Below are 17,354 nucleotides of genomic sequence, written 5' to 3' on the forward strand. Positions count from 1 at the left end.
CATACCACCACAGATGAAAATGCAAAGGATTTGTGGTTTGTTGTTTTTTTTTAAAGACCATAACAAGAAATACTACCTATCAAAATGCTTTCACTATTGGGGGGAAAGGGGAACAAAGAGAAGGGGTTATAGGAGTTCTTAGCCTGGATGTTATTTGTTACATTGTTCTCTACTCATACTCCATTATTCCTAATCTGACAGAATTTCATTGTTTAGTCTCTTCTGTCCATTTCAACACTGAGTCAACTTGGTAGAATGAGCAATGTGAGTACTTGATATATATGCCTGAAATAAAAGGAAGATCTTAAACGGATAGGTATAAAGAAATTATCAAAAGTCTACTGGGAAATCCCAATTTCCAGCTGCACTGGATGATCAGCTGCATAACCAGCAGGTGTGCAGACTGAAGGGAATACGATGTTTGACACATTCATTTTTAAAGTAAAAATTAAATCCTACTCCGATACAACACATCCTCCCACATGACTTAAAGTAGGGAGAGGTGAGGAGCCCTTTAGTAAATATTTAGCACTACTTTTCTATATGGCTATAACAAAGATATGCCAGGTTAAGAGACCAACACCTAGAAATGTTCCAGTCTCCTGGGGAAAATTTAGTCTGAACTCTAAACACACAATGCTCCAAGAGCTACGCAAGAGAAGAAGGCTGTTATTTCCCTTATTTCCAAATATATCAAGCTACACATTTATTTACTTGAAATCAAATTCTATTTGCTAAAAATGACAATTTTAGGAATTTTCTTAGAGCCGTGCAGTACACGTCCCACTTGGAATTCACACCTAACTCTAACTCAACAAAGCAATGAACGGTCACCATTAACCTGCTTGTAACCATGTCAAAACATTTTCAAATTCCTTAATTGTCATAGGGCCATGGGTTTAGAGATGGATGAGGTCTCAGAGTTTATCTATTTTATCCCCTTCATTGATAGACAAAGAAACTGAGGGTTAGAAAGTTAAGTAACTTGCCCGAGGGTCTCTGGAAGGAGTAAGGATCTGAACGGGAGTCTGCTTGGCTCCAAATGCAGTATTCTTTCCGGTGTCCTACACTGCCTCCCTCTCCAGACAAAAGCAAAGAAAGAGAGCCATAAAAGGCCATTCTCACCCACTAAAATTACTTCAATAATTTAAAAAACGGTAGAGCTCTGTATTGCAAGGATCCTTCTGGTGGGAAAGATGCCCTCCAATGTATTGTTTGCAAGAGTACAAATTGATGTAAACATTTTGGAGAGCAATAAGCCATTAGGCAGAATCAGATCATACCTTCTGACTCATTAAGTCCACTGCTAAGACTCTAGCCCAAAAAGTCATTTTAAAAAACGGCTTCTCTCTACAAATAGATCTCCTCAAATAGTGAATAACTGTGGTTTTAGGCAATTACATCCACAGTTGCTATAACTGTAATTTTAAAAAGGGGGAAAAACCCTAGAAACCACCTACATATACAAGAACTACAGAATAGCTGAATAATCAAGGTATGTTAAGGCATTTTCAGCGATGTTACACAGTGATGAGGCATGGAACACTACAATTTTCAAAGAATGGAAGATAAGCATCATACAAAGAAAAATGGAGAGTCACATTGTGGATCTGAATGGGCTATAACACATGACAAAGAATCACTCAGAAAGAGTATAAAAGGTGGTATTAAAAAATTATCCAAAAAGATAGGTAAAAGTGAAGCAAAGCATAGAGACAGCTTACATGCTTAACTGGCATTCTTCTGACTCAAGAACACATAAAGCAGTTCCCTAGAATGTTGGCTGGACACACTAGCTGGTGTGACCCTTAGCAATGCACAGAACTGTTCAGTGACCCAGGGAAGGAGAGAGGGAAAAAAGAGAGGGAGGGAGAGGAGGAAAAACAAAAGGAGAGGGAGAGGAAAGCGCTTACTGAATCAGGAAGGAAGGAAGGGAAGAAAAGTGAGAGAAAGCAAGAAACAAAGAAAGAGCTTATTAAGTTCTTACATACAAAACACTGAGCTAAAAGCTGGGGACACAAAGAGAAAGACAATGCAGTGACTGCTGTGAAAGAACTCACATTCTAATGGGGGAGAGAATAACACACATAAGAGGTTTTAGTGCCAAGTCAGATGGAAAGATCCCATGGTCAGTAGGAAGCACAAAGGAATAGTAAGTACAAAGCAAACAAGGAAATAGAGAGATCTACACAAAGAACTACGTAGCAGAATCAGCAGAGCCAGGACTACAAGTAAACAGTGAAAGAAAAAGAAAGGAAAGAAAAGGAGGGAAGAAGGCAACCTGAGTCAAAAGTAGTAGAACTTTGGACAGTCTTAGAAAGGGGACATTGAAGAAAATCCTTTTATTTGCTTGTTTGTTCATTTGTTTCTACCTTATTAAGGAGGTACTGGTAAAATTTTGCCTCTTATATTATATTTAATTTTTTTGTTAATGGTTTAGTTTAAGTTTTTAATGATTTAAAGTATGAACCTATATGACTATCTAATAAATTAGAATTTTTGACTTTGGACATTTTGCTGAAATAGATGTTAACATTTCATTGATGGTTTGAAAAAATTTTTTTAAAAAAATAAAATGGGGGAAGAATCTAATATGTAAAGAGAGAATTCTTGCCTTTACCACTGGCTAGTTGTGTGAGAATAGTCAAAGTTACTTAATCTCTCAGCCTCAGTTTCATCAACTAGGGAAAAAGGGTAATAAAACTTAACCTACTAACAAAGTCAAATGATCTACAAACTATAAAGCATCACATATAGATATGAATTGTTACCATGAGGTTGGCTAAATAGGTAGAATCAATCTCAAATTAACTTAAAAGCATAATAAAATCATAAACTTAAAAAAGCTTAACAAAAGATTCAATTTCTGACAACAGTTACCTGAGCCACTATAAGATGATGAAGAAGGTGTCCGCCTGGAGAAGCTTTTGACTGCAAGACTCTGCCCTCTCTGTTTTCGCCGCCAGGCTGTCCTACACTTGGAGTCAATACTCTGCTTGATTCGATACCAGTCAGATTCTGTGATTCCAAATTTATAAAAAAGGTGACCTGAAAAATACAGTCCAAAAAAGCCCTGAGTGAGATGAATGTGCTTTACGGGCACACTTATAAGAAGTGCAAAAATGGCGTCCATAACATCTACCCCAAAGAGCCCTGCTAATGTAATGAAAGAAGTCAGAACACACTTCTCTGACTACTAAGCTCATGATCTGCAAAAATCATTTTATAAAAGAATCCTTAATAACAAACACAGTCAACAGGTCATCCCTGAAAATAAGATCAAATATTTACAAAATCAAAATTTTTAATTTCTAAATATGTATTTCATTTTAGATCAACTTAAGCTATCCCCACCTGTGCTGACCCCAATTAAAGAAGTTGTATCACAGAATCAGAAATTGTAAATTCAAATAACAGCCTGTTTCCCATGAGACTTGGAACAAGAGCCACTTTATAATTCAGAACTTAGTTTCTTGATCTATAAAATAAAAAGGACTAAGAGAATTACACATTCCTTCCCATAAAGAATCTAACATGACTCTAAAACTATAAGCTTACAGATTTCAAACCAGAAAGACCTTCAGAGGCCATCTAGTCCAACTCCCCTATTTTAGAGTTGAGGAAACTTAGGGATCCTACGGAGGTCAAATGATTCATCGAAATTGATGATATAGGTGTTAAGAAATGAGATTCAAAACAGAGTCTTCTGATCCCAGTGTCTGGGCTCCTTCCACCTTATATCACTTAGAATCCTAAGATGCTGAGTGGACAGTGACCAAAAAAAGGAACTAAGATATCAGAAGTTTCTGGCTTTTGGGGATTTCAGGTCAGCTATCCCTTGAGCTGGCACACAATGTAAAGTCGTAGATGTGAAGAAAGCTAGCAATAATCTGCCTGATGACCATATCCTGAGAAGCAAAACCTAGACAGGGCAGTATTTGGAAAAAATGAAGGACTCCCCCCCCCAAAAAAAAGAAATGCCACTGAAATAAAGTTCTGACTATTTAGATTCATAAATTCTAAGATGGTGACAACCTGTAAAAAGCAACAAACAAACAAAAAACAATCAAAAAAATTTCCCCCACCACATCAATAGCATCACCATCCTCTCAGGGTTCAAAGTCCTGAAGTTTTCAACTTTCATCCCTTCTGTGTCCCTCACAATATTTAAGTCAATCAGAATTGCTATTTTGTTCTTATATCTAATTGAATCCTACATTTTCCACAGCCAATAGAAAGACTGAGCCCTGCTCCAGTTTATTCTATACACTAGTACCAGAATACTTCTCCAAAATCATTTTTTCCTTCAAGTCATTCCACTAGTCAAGAAGCCTCTGTGGCTCTCTGATGTTTTTTAAATCAGATATAACCTCCTGAATTTGATGTTAAATATTCTCCATTAAAAGAACTTCTTAATACCTACCAAATATCATTCTCATTATCATATTGCATCCTTTATTAGAACTGAAAAAGAATTCAAAGGCCATGTAGCCTAATCCATATCTGAACAGTAATCTCTTCTATGATTCCTCTAAGAAATGGTCACCTAGATTCAATTTGAAGACCCATTCCCCACCCCCACCCCCAGTGATAGGGCGTAGACTCTTGCCGAAGGCAACCTCCCCCAATCAGGGAGAAATCTAAGTGCTAGTTTCTCATCATATGAAGCTGAAAAGTTAATTCACTGCTCCTAAATCTGGTCCCTGGGTCAAGCAGAACAAGTCTTATTCCTCTTCCACGTGAATTCAATAATTAAAAACAACAATCATCCCCCAACATGAAAAGATGACTTTGCTACCAGGGTGACTGTCAACACATATCAACTTGGGTTTTCACCTATTCCTTCTAAATGAATAAAAATTTCATAAAGGAATGCCCTCAGGGCGAGACTTATTAATAATGGCTCCTAGCTAGTGGTAATCATAATCACAGTTGTAGTTGTAATAATGATAATAGCAGTTGCTAACATTTATAAAACATGACTACGACGTGCCAGGTACCTTTGCTAGGCATTTTGATAGATATTATCTAATTTGGTCCTTACAACAACCCTGTAAGGTAAGAACTATTAGTAATTCCATTATAAAGATAGAGAAACTGAGGCAAACAACTATCAAGGGACTTGCCCAAGGTCATATAGCAAATAAATGTCTGATGCTAGATTTGAATTTACATCTTCCCGACTCCAGACCTAGAGTTCCATCCACTCAAACACCTAGCTTCCCCAGAGTTAAGGGAGTAAAACTTTGTCTCCTAAAGGGCTTAAATTTATCTTCTACAACAATCATAACCTGCTTAACAGCAGCAACACCTCCTGTTCACATTATCTCACATCCATCTGTCTGTATCACTCATTTAGCAATTGTATTTTCCCTGTATTGCTATTTTACTTTTGTTTTCATTTTTTTATGGGGAGCAAAGAACCTGCTCTATTTTTTTAATTTAAAAAAAACTTCATATCTATCACTTTCTACTGTATAATAGTACTCAACTGCATTTATAAACCGGTTTTTTTACCCACTCCACAATTGATGGGTATCTGCTTTGTTTCCACTTCCTTTCCATCACAAAGGAAGTAACTATGGATATTTTCATAGCTGACAGTCAGCTAGCATAGGGTGCTGGTCTCTGAGTCAAGAAAAACTGAGTTTAAATCAAACTTCAGGCATTTACTAGCCATGAAGCCCTGGCCAAGTCATGGAACCTCTCTTCATCTTAGCCTCCTCATCTGTTAAATGGAAAAATAACAGCATCCAAATTCAAGCAGTTGTTGTGAAATTAATATGAGGAAACATATGGGAAGCACTCTGTAAAATTAAAAGAACTGTACAATATGGCTTGTTTTTATTGTCATTATATTTTTGCAGATATTGGATATGATACTTCTTTCTGTCTTTGATTTCCTTCGGGTAGGTTCACTGGGTCATATGGAATATTGTCACTTTCCTACATACCGAAATCCAGAATGCCTGGACCAACTCACAGCTGCAACCCATAAGTTTGGATGTGCTGTTCCACTATTATCACTATAATTAATTATTACAATTTGTCATTTCTATGATTTGTTCACTGACCCACCCATTCAGGATGTCATTATTTAGCTCTACACTTACTACTAGAGTGATACTTCTTTAGGCCTCATTTGTTTCATCAGTAAAACAGGGGGCTGAACTACAAGACCTGTAAAATCCCTTCTATCTCCCAATATATGATCCCATGATCTTATGATTCTAGTCTCCAGTAGGCCTGTACAATTTTTATATCTCCTTTAATACTATTTTATTGCTATATAGTGTATAACAGATATACTTGTAATTTCTGTCTTCCTTCTTGCTTATGATACCTTTGAGGAGTAACAAACTGTTACCTTTTGTAAATAGTACCATCGGATCCTGAGAAACATTGATTCTTTGGTGTTCCCATTCAAAGATACTACAGACCAGTAAAAGGTATTATTTCCAACAATCTCTATTTTTTAAACAAGTCTCTATATTTTCCTTCTCACTACTCTTCCTGTTGAATCTCCTCACATGTGAGAGATCATCAGTCTCTTACTATTATTATGCTATTATTAATATCTTTTCAAAATTCACCAAGTTTTTCTTTTAAGAACTTCAACCTATTTCACTTGATGCATTTACACTTTGTTTTGGTGTGGGGTTTTTTTTTTTCATTTTCTCTGGTTACTTTAAGTATAATATAGTTTTATACTTTGTCTTTCTTAATATTATCAATATTTATTGTTGGAATAGAGTATGCCCAAATAACTCCTACTTCCATCCTCATTCATTCTCTTTCTTTCAAAGACATTAAGAAAAGTTGATTTTACTTCTTTCCCCCTACCTCCCATTCTTACACCATTCCCCTTCTAGGATTCTCAACAGTCTATTCTAAAAGCTGTAAATTCTCCACTGAGGCAGCATGATACCCTGTAACCCTAGTCTTGGGGAGAGGGGTCCCCTATTACCTTTCCCCTCTTAAATTTTCCATTTTGATGCCATACCATTTTCCCTTTGAACCTAGGACTCCCTATTCAACTTTCACTAAGCTGCCCTCCCCCCATACACACACATACTTCCATCACAAAGAGGCCTTCTCCTCCTGGAGTGCTTAAACATCCACGTATCTATATCATCTCCAACCCAGAAGACTGTTACAACTCCCTTGTTTCATATCACTCCCCTCCTCCAAGTTCTGTGGGATTGCTCCAAAATGTTGCCTGGGTGTTCCTTTGTTCAGGGAGTTTACTGCTTTAGAGAATGCCCATCTCCTTAAACAGTTCTCATTTCTGCCCATTTTCTGGATATTTTTATGCTTTAATTTTCACTTAATTCTCCGCTCTTCGAAACCATCGTAATGCCATCGTCATCATCGTCATCATGGGAGTTTCTTTTGTAGTGCTCTTTAAGTTGCCTTTTCTTTGTCCTTTGTCTCTCCCCCTCTGCCCCCCACAGTTTTTATTTGTCTTTATCAACCACTTTGTTAATTCTTCTATGGTTTTCTTGTAGCAAATGTGTAGGTCAATCCTTCCTTTCTGTAGCTTAGCTTTACTATGGCCTTATCTGAGCCCCTGCCGCCTTCCTGTTTTCTACAGCTCTCAGGGGATAAGTAAGGCTGTCCAGTTGGGACACTGCTGCAGGGAGACACAGAAACTCATGTTACTAGATCTTTTCTTCACCCTTTCCATTTCTTTTCTGCTGGGCTTTACCACCCCCACCCCACCCCCCACCCCAATCATTGGCCTTCTCCAACTCCTAGAAGGACACCAAGGGACTAGTGATGAAAAATTAGGGAAGGATCCCCTTGGACCCAGCTGGGGAAAACTCTTTGCAATTGCTTTTCTCCATCTGCTGACTATCTGCTTCCTCCTGTATAGTACTAAACATTTATAACTAGCTCTGTATTTCTGGTCTCCTGACTCCTCCATGTTCTTCTCCCCAGGGCTTCAAACTCTGCCACAACCCCCCTTATCTTCTTCTAGAGTCTCAGGGCTGGTTTGATTCAGAGGCTATGACTTGCCCTGGCAAAAGGGCCCCTCCTTGGGACACTACCAAGAAATTAAAGTTGATTCCTAAAATTTCAGCCAACAAAATGTTCAGGAGCTAGCCAAGTCTCAGACTATAGATCGGGGGGGGGTCTCAGTACTGTGGGAGGTCCAGGAACAACAGGCTGGTGAGTTGGTACTTAGTATTTTTTTTTTCCTAGAAGAACTGATAAAATGTTGGATTCTTTCAATTTTCCTGTTCTTATCACTACTCCATTTGCAGGCATTTTCATATGCATTTATGTGGTAGGGAGAGGGCCATATGCTAGGCTGCCACTGAATCTGCCATCTTCCCAAGATCCTCATTTTTAAAAAAATATTTCCTACAAGCACCTCCCATAGTGCCCTCAATAGAGGAAGATTTAATAAATACTTAATTGGTTTTTGTCTAATTTCAGTAATAAGTTAAATGTGGGCTTATGTCCAATTCTACATTCTATGTAATACCTAGTATTCCCTTAATACTTATTAAAGGAGTAATTATGAATGTGGGAATAAGCACTCTCAAGAAAACATTCTCAACCTTCTTATTGACTTTAAAGTTCAAATCACAAGAAATATGTGTCTCAGAACACTGTGACCTTATCTAGAGAACCCATGAAATTTCACTGATTAACATAGAAAAATATGGTCGAAGTTCAGCTATTTAGTAATAAGTTTAAGCTGGAAAACTTAATGTTTTGATTACTAAAGGCAATGAAGCTGGACTATCTACTGAAAGTTAAAATGTATTTTCACAGTATCTTCCTAGCAGGGACAAAATACTTATAATAATCAAAACAAAGGAAATGTTTGGATTTTTTTTTAAGCACTAGAATTAAGATCAAGAGTCCCCTTTGTTTTAGAATATTACTTGGTGAAGACAGTTCTAATAGCACACATTCAAGCCTTTTGACTCAGAATTTAAAAAAAAAACTTCAGGGTCATATCTAGGCAAAAAAAAGGGTGGGAAGAGGGGAAAATTTACAGCATGGGACACAATACTGATTTAAGAGAAGCTACAAAGGGCACTTGAAAATCCTTTAAAATAAATGGAAATCTTTAATGAAGTGACTCCTGCTTTGTTCCCTGAGGCTGAAGTTAAATCTAAAGTAATCAGTAATCTGGCTAAGAAATTCTTGCTAAGGAAAGAAAGAATATATATCAAACAAAATCTACGAGCAAGATACAATTAATAAATCTTTTAAAGGAAAGATGTTGGGCAAGTTATGAAAAATAACCTAACAAAAGGAGTATTACTGAAATGTATTGACAAATCTAATCCATAGAATAGAACACTAAACTAAGAAGGATGAGAGAGGGAGAAACTGAATATTTTCAAGTTAGTTATCTCAGAGGAAGCTACAAAGAAGGAAGAAGAGTAATTCAAACACCCTGACTTTCAAAGGAAACAAGATCCAAGAGAGAAGCCCCATGGCCTCAAATGCTTATAAAGAAATGTCCAAATTAAAAATCTTAACATGTAGGCAAATTTACCTCCACAGGCATCATTAAAACTTGATGGAACAAAACCCATGAACAGAAACTCTAGGTGAGTATACCTTACTTAAAAAAAAAAAAAAAAAACACACACACACACACACAGAGGAATGGCAAATAACAGCTAGTATTCATATAATATTGAATGGTTCACAAATAGCACACCATAAAATGTAAAAAAGCATTTTACATATGTTATTGCAGCTGATCCTAACAACAACCCAGGGAGGTAGATTCTTCCAGTTGGAAGGAAATTTAGAATCATCTGGACTGACTTGCTATATACAGAGAAGACAAGACCCAGAAAATCAAGATTACTTGTCCAAGGTCACACATATAGGAAATGGAAAAGGCAGGCCTTCTGATCCCAAGTTCAGTGCTCTGACCTAAACCATGCATAGTTTCTCAGGAAGAAACTGCCCCCTTTGACCCCAAGATACTACACTACTATATACCCCAAAGCAGTTCACAATAGGAAGAAAAGTCCCATGTAAAACAAAATATTGATAACAGTACTTTTTTGTAGTAGAAAAAAAAACTGGCAATGTGGCTGCCCATTAACTGGAGAATGGCTGGCCAAATCATGGTACATGAACATAAGGGGATATGACCGTGCCATTAAAAAAGGAATGAATACAAAGAATTTAGAGAAGCATGGGACGTTGATCTTAACAAAAAGGTAAGGACTGGCTATTGACAGGGGACATATTTCTAAATCAGCTGTCAGTGTATAGGTAGACCATGATTTGTAAGGACAAAGATAAAAATCAACACCAAATTAGGCAAACAAATGTGAAAACTGCCAACCTGCCCTCTATAAACTAGATATTGATGCAAAAGAAAGTTGGATTTGCCAGTAATTACTTGGGTGATTATGGATAAATTACACGACCTCCTGAAGCCTCAATAAACTTATAAGCAAAAGGAAGGGGCTGGACTGGATAAGCTCTAAGACTCTTTAGAGCTTAAATCTATGATCTATCATCCTTACCAGATAGACAGAAATGTCAGCCAAGGACAATACCATCTTAGAATTCATCTGTAAAATCTTAAGGAGGAAGATAGATTCTCATAACAAGAGTGAGATGTACTCTAAGGAAAACTAGGTTCATAGAATGCTTGGCAAAAGGTCCAATTAATACAAATGATCCTAAGAAGGACTAGAAGAACAACATCATAAATGGAAAAGAGCTGTTGTCAAAATTTCTACAATTTTTTTTCCATGAATGACAGCAGAGTCACCATAACTGAACACTAACACTGAAATCCTTGTTGAATGGAAATGAATGAAAAACAAAATGGGTGAAACAGGCAAAAAATACTAAAAACTTCATTCTTTTCTATTTGCATTGATTTTTCTTATATATGTAATAAGACACACACACACACACACACCCCATTCCAGCTCCATAGAAAGGCAAAGGACAAATATAAAAAGCATGCTCCCTAATATTTAATCATTCAGGAAAAGAAAAGGAAGCCGACTAAAATGATTTTTTTAAAACTCATCATCAATTTGTCAACCAAAAAAAAAAAAAAATAAGAAAGGAGTTTAATGGAATCTGCCAAGTGTTTTTGCAACCTTTTAATGAAAAAGATGAATTTTATGCATTCCAGTGAAAATAAAAATTTTAATTTCAATTTGTATGTGTTAATCTGGTTGCTCAGAACCTAGATTCTAACAAATGAAAAAGTGGTATTATCTCTTTAAAGGAAAAAAATTGTATTTATATTTATAAATGACAAAAATTTCTAAGACATCATGTTATATAAGCCTTTTCAACAGCAACACAGAATTCCATCTGGATGGCAAATACCATCACAAAGGCTGCCAAGAAAAACTAGCTTATGAATCAACAACGAAAATTTCTACCCTTCTGAAGGAGCTTGTGGGTTTAGAAATGACGGGTGCGACAGAAACCCAGCTAGTGCACAAATGTATTTACATTTTACCAACAGCCGTACTACCATCAAACCTCTGTTCTGACTGCACACTTAACTCTTGACAGCAAAAGCCATACCTCAAAGTTTGGATTGTCCCCAGTGTGGGCATTAAAGAAAAGAAATGGTCTTTCTGGAACTATATTTGAACTGAGCAAAATCACAATTTTTCCTTGATTTTTATAATAAGTTTTCCATAGGAACTTTGGCAAGTCAGCAAAATACAGGCTTTTTAAACAAATTAGTATTCCTCTCTAATGAGATACTGAGAACGTCCTGTACTTGTCTATTGCTTTTCTACCACTCAAAGAGCTTCCTCATCTAATATTCCATTTGTTTCAAAATCCCTGAAAAGCAAGAGATATACAGTGATTCCCATTTTACATCTGAGTAATAATCCAAGAGAGATTAAGTTAACAAAGATCTTTGTTCAACATCAAAAAGTTAGTTGTGGAGAAAGGTGAGCACGTCCCAATATTCCCCCAACTTTGCATTTTAGAACTGTGGCTGACTTGGGTTATTTTGCTCCAAGCTCCATACTGTCACCCTTCCATTCCCTTCCCTCAGGATGTTTGCTCAGGCACCTACCTTCCTAACTCCCCCTTTATCCATCCACTCCACCCATTCCCACATCCCTTATTTCCAGAACTGTTTGAATTGGGGTTCAACCAACCTTCTCCATCCAACAGTATTTCAAACAGATAATACCTCTTGTCCTCCTCTTTCTTCTGTCTCTCTCACTGACTGTCTGGCAGAACTTAACCAGACCCTTCAGAAAAATTTGTTGGATTGGTATTGACTGACACTAAGTGAACAGTCCCACTTTAGAAAGGAATCACTAATTTTATATTAAAAAAAAAAAAGACAACAATGTCTTAGGGAAGAAAGATTGACAATGCTCCATTATGAGTTCATGTGCACTGAATGACAAACAGGAGGGGGGTAAGAAAGAACTGAGGAAGAGCTTCAGGGACTAGTATGAGAGAAGAAAGAAAAATCCCCTTTCCTTACCAGCTGAGGGAACAAGGCATCTATTGGCATACAGTCTGTCAGACTATACAAAATCATGGGCTTTTTTTCTTGCCTGTATAGTGACTCTTGGTCTCACTGACCCAATTTTCCCAATGTGCACAGTTCTGGTCACATTATTACCTTGACTAGATATTATCAGTAACTTCCCTGTAACCAGCAAAAACGTCCAAAGACCCTCCATAACCTTGGTCCAAACTACCATCTGGGTTTCCCACATCTTCTTTCCTTTCAGGAACCCTATAAATAAGTCAACCCAGGCTACTTGTCTTTCAGTATGAATGTCTGTTCATGACGCCCCCGTGCCTAGAAAGCCTCTCCCTAACCCTGCCATCTGGACTACTTATTACTTATCCTTCAAGTCTAGTTCAAATTCCACAACCAAAAGGAAGCTGTTCCTGATTTTTCCCATATATAAGAGATCATCTCTCCTCTGAACTCTTCATGGGCTTTGTTTTGTACACCTCCTGAACTTATACTCTAATAGCCTTTCAGGTATGTCTTCATTATCTTTCTATCTCCCTCAGTACTGAGAACAATAACTTACATTATCATTAAAGTTCTGTTGAATGAATGAATACTAAAACAAAATGCATATGATTTGTGTGTCTCATATTAGGTTTTGTACACAAATAGAAGAAAATAATTTTGCTTTTTTCTAAACTAATCTGGCTTAACCAAAAGCTAAGAAAAATAGAATAAAACTACAAATTTCTCCTTGTAATACAAGGTAATTAGTATGCTCCAGCAGTTTACCTAATTTGTGTGGGGTGTTCAGGAAGGACTAGCACCTCTGGTGCGAGGCTGCTGGTCATGTACCATTAGTATCTAACTCTCAATACCCAACTGTCCCCTGTGACTCCAAGAAGCTGCAGCATATGCAACAGCTACACCCCAGTAAAGCCATCTTGGCAAATGACCTAGACCAGGTTGAGGGGAACTGACAGGCCTCAAACCTACTGATAAGTCAGGAGTGTGTCTACACAAGCATGTGAAGACTTTTCCCCAGCAGAATGGGCAGTGAGAACAAGTTGCTCCAAAAGCCAGGAAGGCGGCTGAAGCAGCCACTCTTGAAGCACTGGAGCTCTAAAGCTTGGTCAGGCATCAAAGCTGCCACCGTCATGCAATGGTGTTTTTGTTCTGTATTAACATCTGGTGCTGAGCACAACTCATGTTTTTGGACTGAACAAAAGGGAAGGCTGAAATCCACTGGACACACCAATGATGGCCAACAGCCTCAACCCACTTTAGTTCTACAGGTCAGTTTCCCTTCTGTTAGTCTATAATAGACAGCTAAGCCTTACAATTGCTCCTCTCTAGCTCCAGGAGCCCTGCTCGTCCTCTCCCCTCCACCTCCAGGGTCCTATGAGCTGCTTGTCCTCTCCCCTCCACCTCTAGTGTCCTGCAAGCTGTTCGTCCTCTCCCCTCCACCTCCTCTGGCAAATCTCTAGATGAGAGCTGGAAATGGCTGCCTTTCATATCCCTTGCCATTGAAGCACTATCTATAAGCATGGCCCGGCCCAGTAACTGGTGACATCTCAAAATTCAGATTACAGAATCTCAGATTTTACCACTTGGAACAAAACCTGTGACAGACAATGAAAGGCAAAGGTTTACACTAAAGCACTAGGATATTCAAACTTTAAAGCTCCTTGGGTTGATAGGAAGGGAGAAGTATCAAGTTCACCTTTCATAAAGGAATAAAATGCAAATTTACTACTACTGTGATCAGAAATTCAAGGGGGAAAGGAAACATCAAACCCACGCTGATAATTTATTTTTTTAAATTACCATCTTGATATGTCACTGGCCCAGGAAAGTAAATAAAATAAACAGAGGAAGACTGCCTAGAATAAATTATAGTATTTTATACCCAAAAAAATGTAGAAGCAAAAAGCCAGTGCTACTCAACTAAACATTCCATGTGACGATTACCCATATCCATATTTTCCCAGCCTCGAAGCCAAGTTAGTCACTTTTCTCCAGTGGTAATTCATTTATTCAAGAGAAAAATAAATACTCAGCTCTACCTTTTCCAAGATTGTAAAAGGAAAGCCACCTTATCCCCTCTTCTCTTTTTTTTTTTTTTACTTCTTTGAAGCCAAGAATTGAGAGCAATATCCCTTTATCTTATAATAATACTAACTTCTTCCTTCCCCCTTGCTTGGAGTCTGTCTGTCTAGTTTCAAATCAGAGAAGATGCAAAGGCCAGTTAACTCAGCTTGTTAGGGCACATGGCTAAGGAGGCCAAAGACAGTATCTTCTGGACTTTGTTCTGGGTCCATGGGCTTCAGTGCAAAACTGAGAACATCAGTATCTGGGATGCAAATGGCTGTGTCTGCTTTCATCTAGAACAGCTCAAAGCACAGACTTCAATATCAGTTCATCCACAACCTCTCCACTCCTTTCTCACCTCCCTTTCTTGTGCTGTCTTCCCCATTAGAATATATGCTCCTTGAGGACAGAAAACTTTCTGCTTGTATTTATATCCCACAGTTCCTGGCACACAAGAAGCACTTAATAATATGGGCCAATGCCTGTATATGTTCTTATATCACTACATCTATCATACATAAATTAGGGGCGGCTAGGTGGCACAGTGAATAGAGTGGCCCTGAAGTCAGGGGAATCTGGATTCAAATCCAACCTCAGATACTTAACACAAAAACTAGCCATGTGACCTTGGGCAAGTCACTTAACCCCAATTGCCCTCCAAAAAGAAAAAAAAACATAAATTTTTATATTTCATTATATCTTTGTGTGAGATAGCCTCTGGCATTAGTCAATAAGCATTGATTTTGGGTCAGGCACTACACTAGGCAATCAGGGTATAAATCAATAGCCAAACAGTCCCTGACCTCAAGGAACTTACATTCCAACTGGGGGGACAATATACACATATATAGGTTCGATGTAACTTACAGGGAAAAAGCAAGAGTAGATGGAGGGACCAGAATCTGATTCCGACAGAAGGGAGGATATGAGGGCGAGGAGGGAGGGCGCTCCGAGCACAGGGGAAGGGGATGGGAGACAGGCCAGTTTGGTTAGACTACAGCAAGAGTGTAGCAGATTAGTGAGTACTGGGGGAAGAATGGGTAGAAGAGCATCAGGTTTTGAAGAGCTATAAAAGACAAATTAGATTTTATACTAAAGGCAACTGGGAGCCACCAGAGTTCATTAAATAAAGGGAGTGATGCGGTTGGACATGAATTTTAAGAAAATCACTCCAGTGGCTGAATGGAGAATGGATTGGAGTGAGACTCGAGGAAGGCAGACCCTCCAGTAGGCTATTGTAAAAGTCTACATGAGAGGTGATAAGACCTGGACCATGGGGGTGGCAGGGTCAGAGGAGAGAAGGGTAAGATTGACAGGCCTTAGTAACAGCTTGGATATGAGGAATGAGAGAGACAGAAGAGGCCAGGATGCCTCCTAGGCTGTCAGCCTAAAGGACTAAGGAGATGGTGAAGCTCCTACAGGAATAGGCGGGGAGCACAGAGGGTTTAGAGGGAAAGATAATGAGTCTCCTTTGGGGGCCTTTTGAGTTTAAGATGTCTACTGGACATCCAGTCTGGAATGTCTGAAAGGCAGCTGAAGACAGGAGATTGGAGGCAGGAAAGACGGATTTGAGGATTGTCAGAATAGAGACAGAAATTAAATCCATGGGAGCTGATGAGATCTCCAAGTGAAGCAGAACGGCGGGAGAAGAGAAGGGGGACGTGTACGACACCTATGGAAAGGGCATAATCTGGAGGAAAATCCAGCAAAGGAAATAGAGAAGGGGCAACCAGATAATTAGCAGGAAAGCCAGGTGAGAGTAGTGCCCCCCAAATCTAGAGAGAATATTTATTTTAATAAAAGAATGTGGGGTGGCTAGGTGGCACAGTGAATAGAGCACTGACCCTGGAGTCAGGAGGATCTGAGTTCAAATCTGGTCTCAACCATGCCAGAGGCTATCTCACACAAAGGGGCAAGTCACTTAACCCCAATTGCCCCTCCAAAAACCAAAAAACAAAAACAAAAAACAAACAAACAAAAAATGTCCACGTCACTCCCCAAGTCATATGCTTCTTATTTTCCTACTTCCACGGTGCTGTTTGCTGCTGTTTGTTCTGTAGGATCTTTCCTTGGAATACTTTTCCCTATACCCATTTTCCTCAATGCCTATTCAAAAAATCTTCCTTGGTCTTCAAAAGCCAACTCCGGCCCTTTCTCCTCCTCCCTGACATTTTCCTCCTCTGAACCCTTACAACTAAATCCTGTGAACCACTCATTTGGAACTGAAATCATATTGCTTTATTTTGCTATTAAACTTGCCATATACCTTTTGATTCCAGGTAAAACTATAGACTTGTAAAAAAGCAAAAAAAAAAAAAATGGGGCGGCTAGGTGGTGCAGTGAATGGAGCACCAGCCCTGGAGTCGGGAGGATGTGAGTTCAAATCTAGCCTCAGACAATTAATACAAAAAACTAGCCACATGACCGTGGGCAAGTCCCTTAACCCCAACTGCCCTCCAAAAATCAAAACAAAACAAAACAAAAAAAACTATAGACTTCTCGAGGGTAGTGTCTTATGTGTCATGCTTTTTTGACTGACCCAAAGCACTGAGCCCAATTGTAGCTGGACTGGACTTAAATAGGTATGAGCAGAAAGAACCAATCGCCATATTTCATTGTACTTATAAAAGTCACGAGTTAAATAATTCTGTAAGCACACAATTCTATAATTAGCACTGACCATAGTCTAGGAACCATTCCAATGTGGATTCCTTTGATGAAGGATTAAAAGTAGAAGAAAGAGAGAATACCCACTTGGCTACTTTAAGGAGGGGCCAGGCCATCCATGCCTTCATCCTCTCCAGGC

The 17,354-nt window shown here is 38.5% G+C and overlaps 1 protein-coding gene across 11 annotated transcripts in view; it reads right to left on the minus strand.

Annotated features, from left to right (window-relative positions):
• Positions 1-17,354, minus strand: part of BANP (BTG3 associated nuclear protein) — a 271,124-nt gene that overhangs the window by 139,864 nt on the left and 113,906 nt on the right. For all 11 annotated transcript variants that reach the window (XM_069085590.1, XM_069085586.1, XM_069085583.1 and 8 more), the window contains one exon: positions 2,881-3,048. In XM_069085590.1, the coding sequence (XP_068941691.1) occupies positions 2,881-3,048 (168 nt within the window). The remainder of the gene's footprint in view (positions 1-2,880; positions 3,049-17,354) is intronic.

This window comes from Petaurus breviceps, unplaced genomic scaffold (genome assembly GCF_028583685.1).
Source record: "Petaurus breviceps papuanus isolate PSGF00001 unplaced genomic scaffold, PetGlider_PUasm1.0 176, whole genome shotgun sequence".
In the NCBI taxonomy this organism is placed as follows: domain Eukaryota; kingdom Metazoa; phylum Chordata; class Mammalia; order Diprotodontia; family Petauridae; genus Petaurus; species Petaurus breviceps.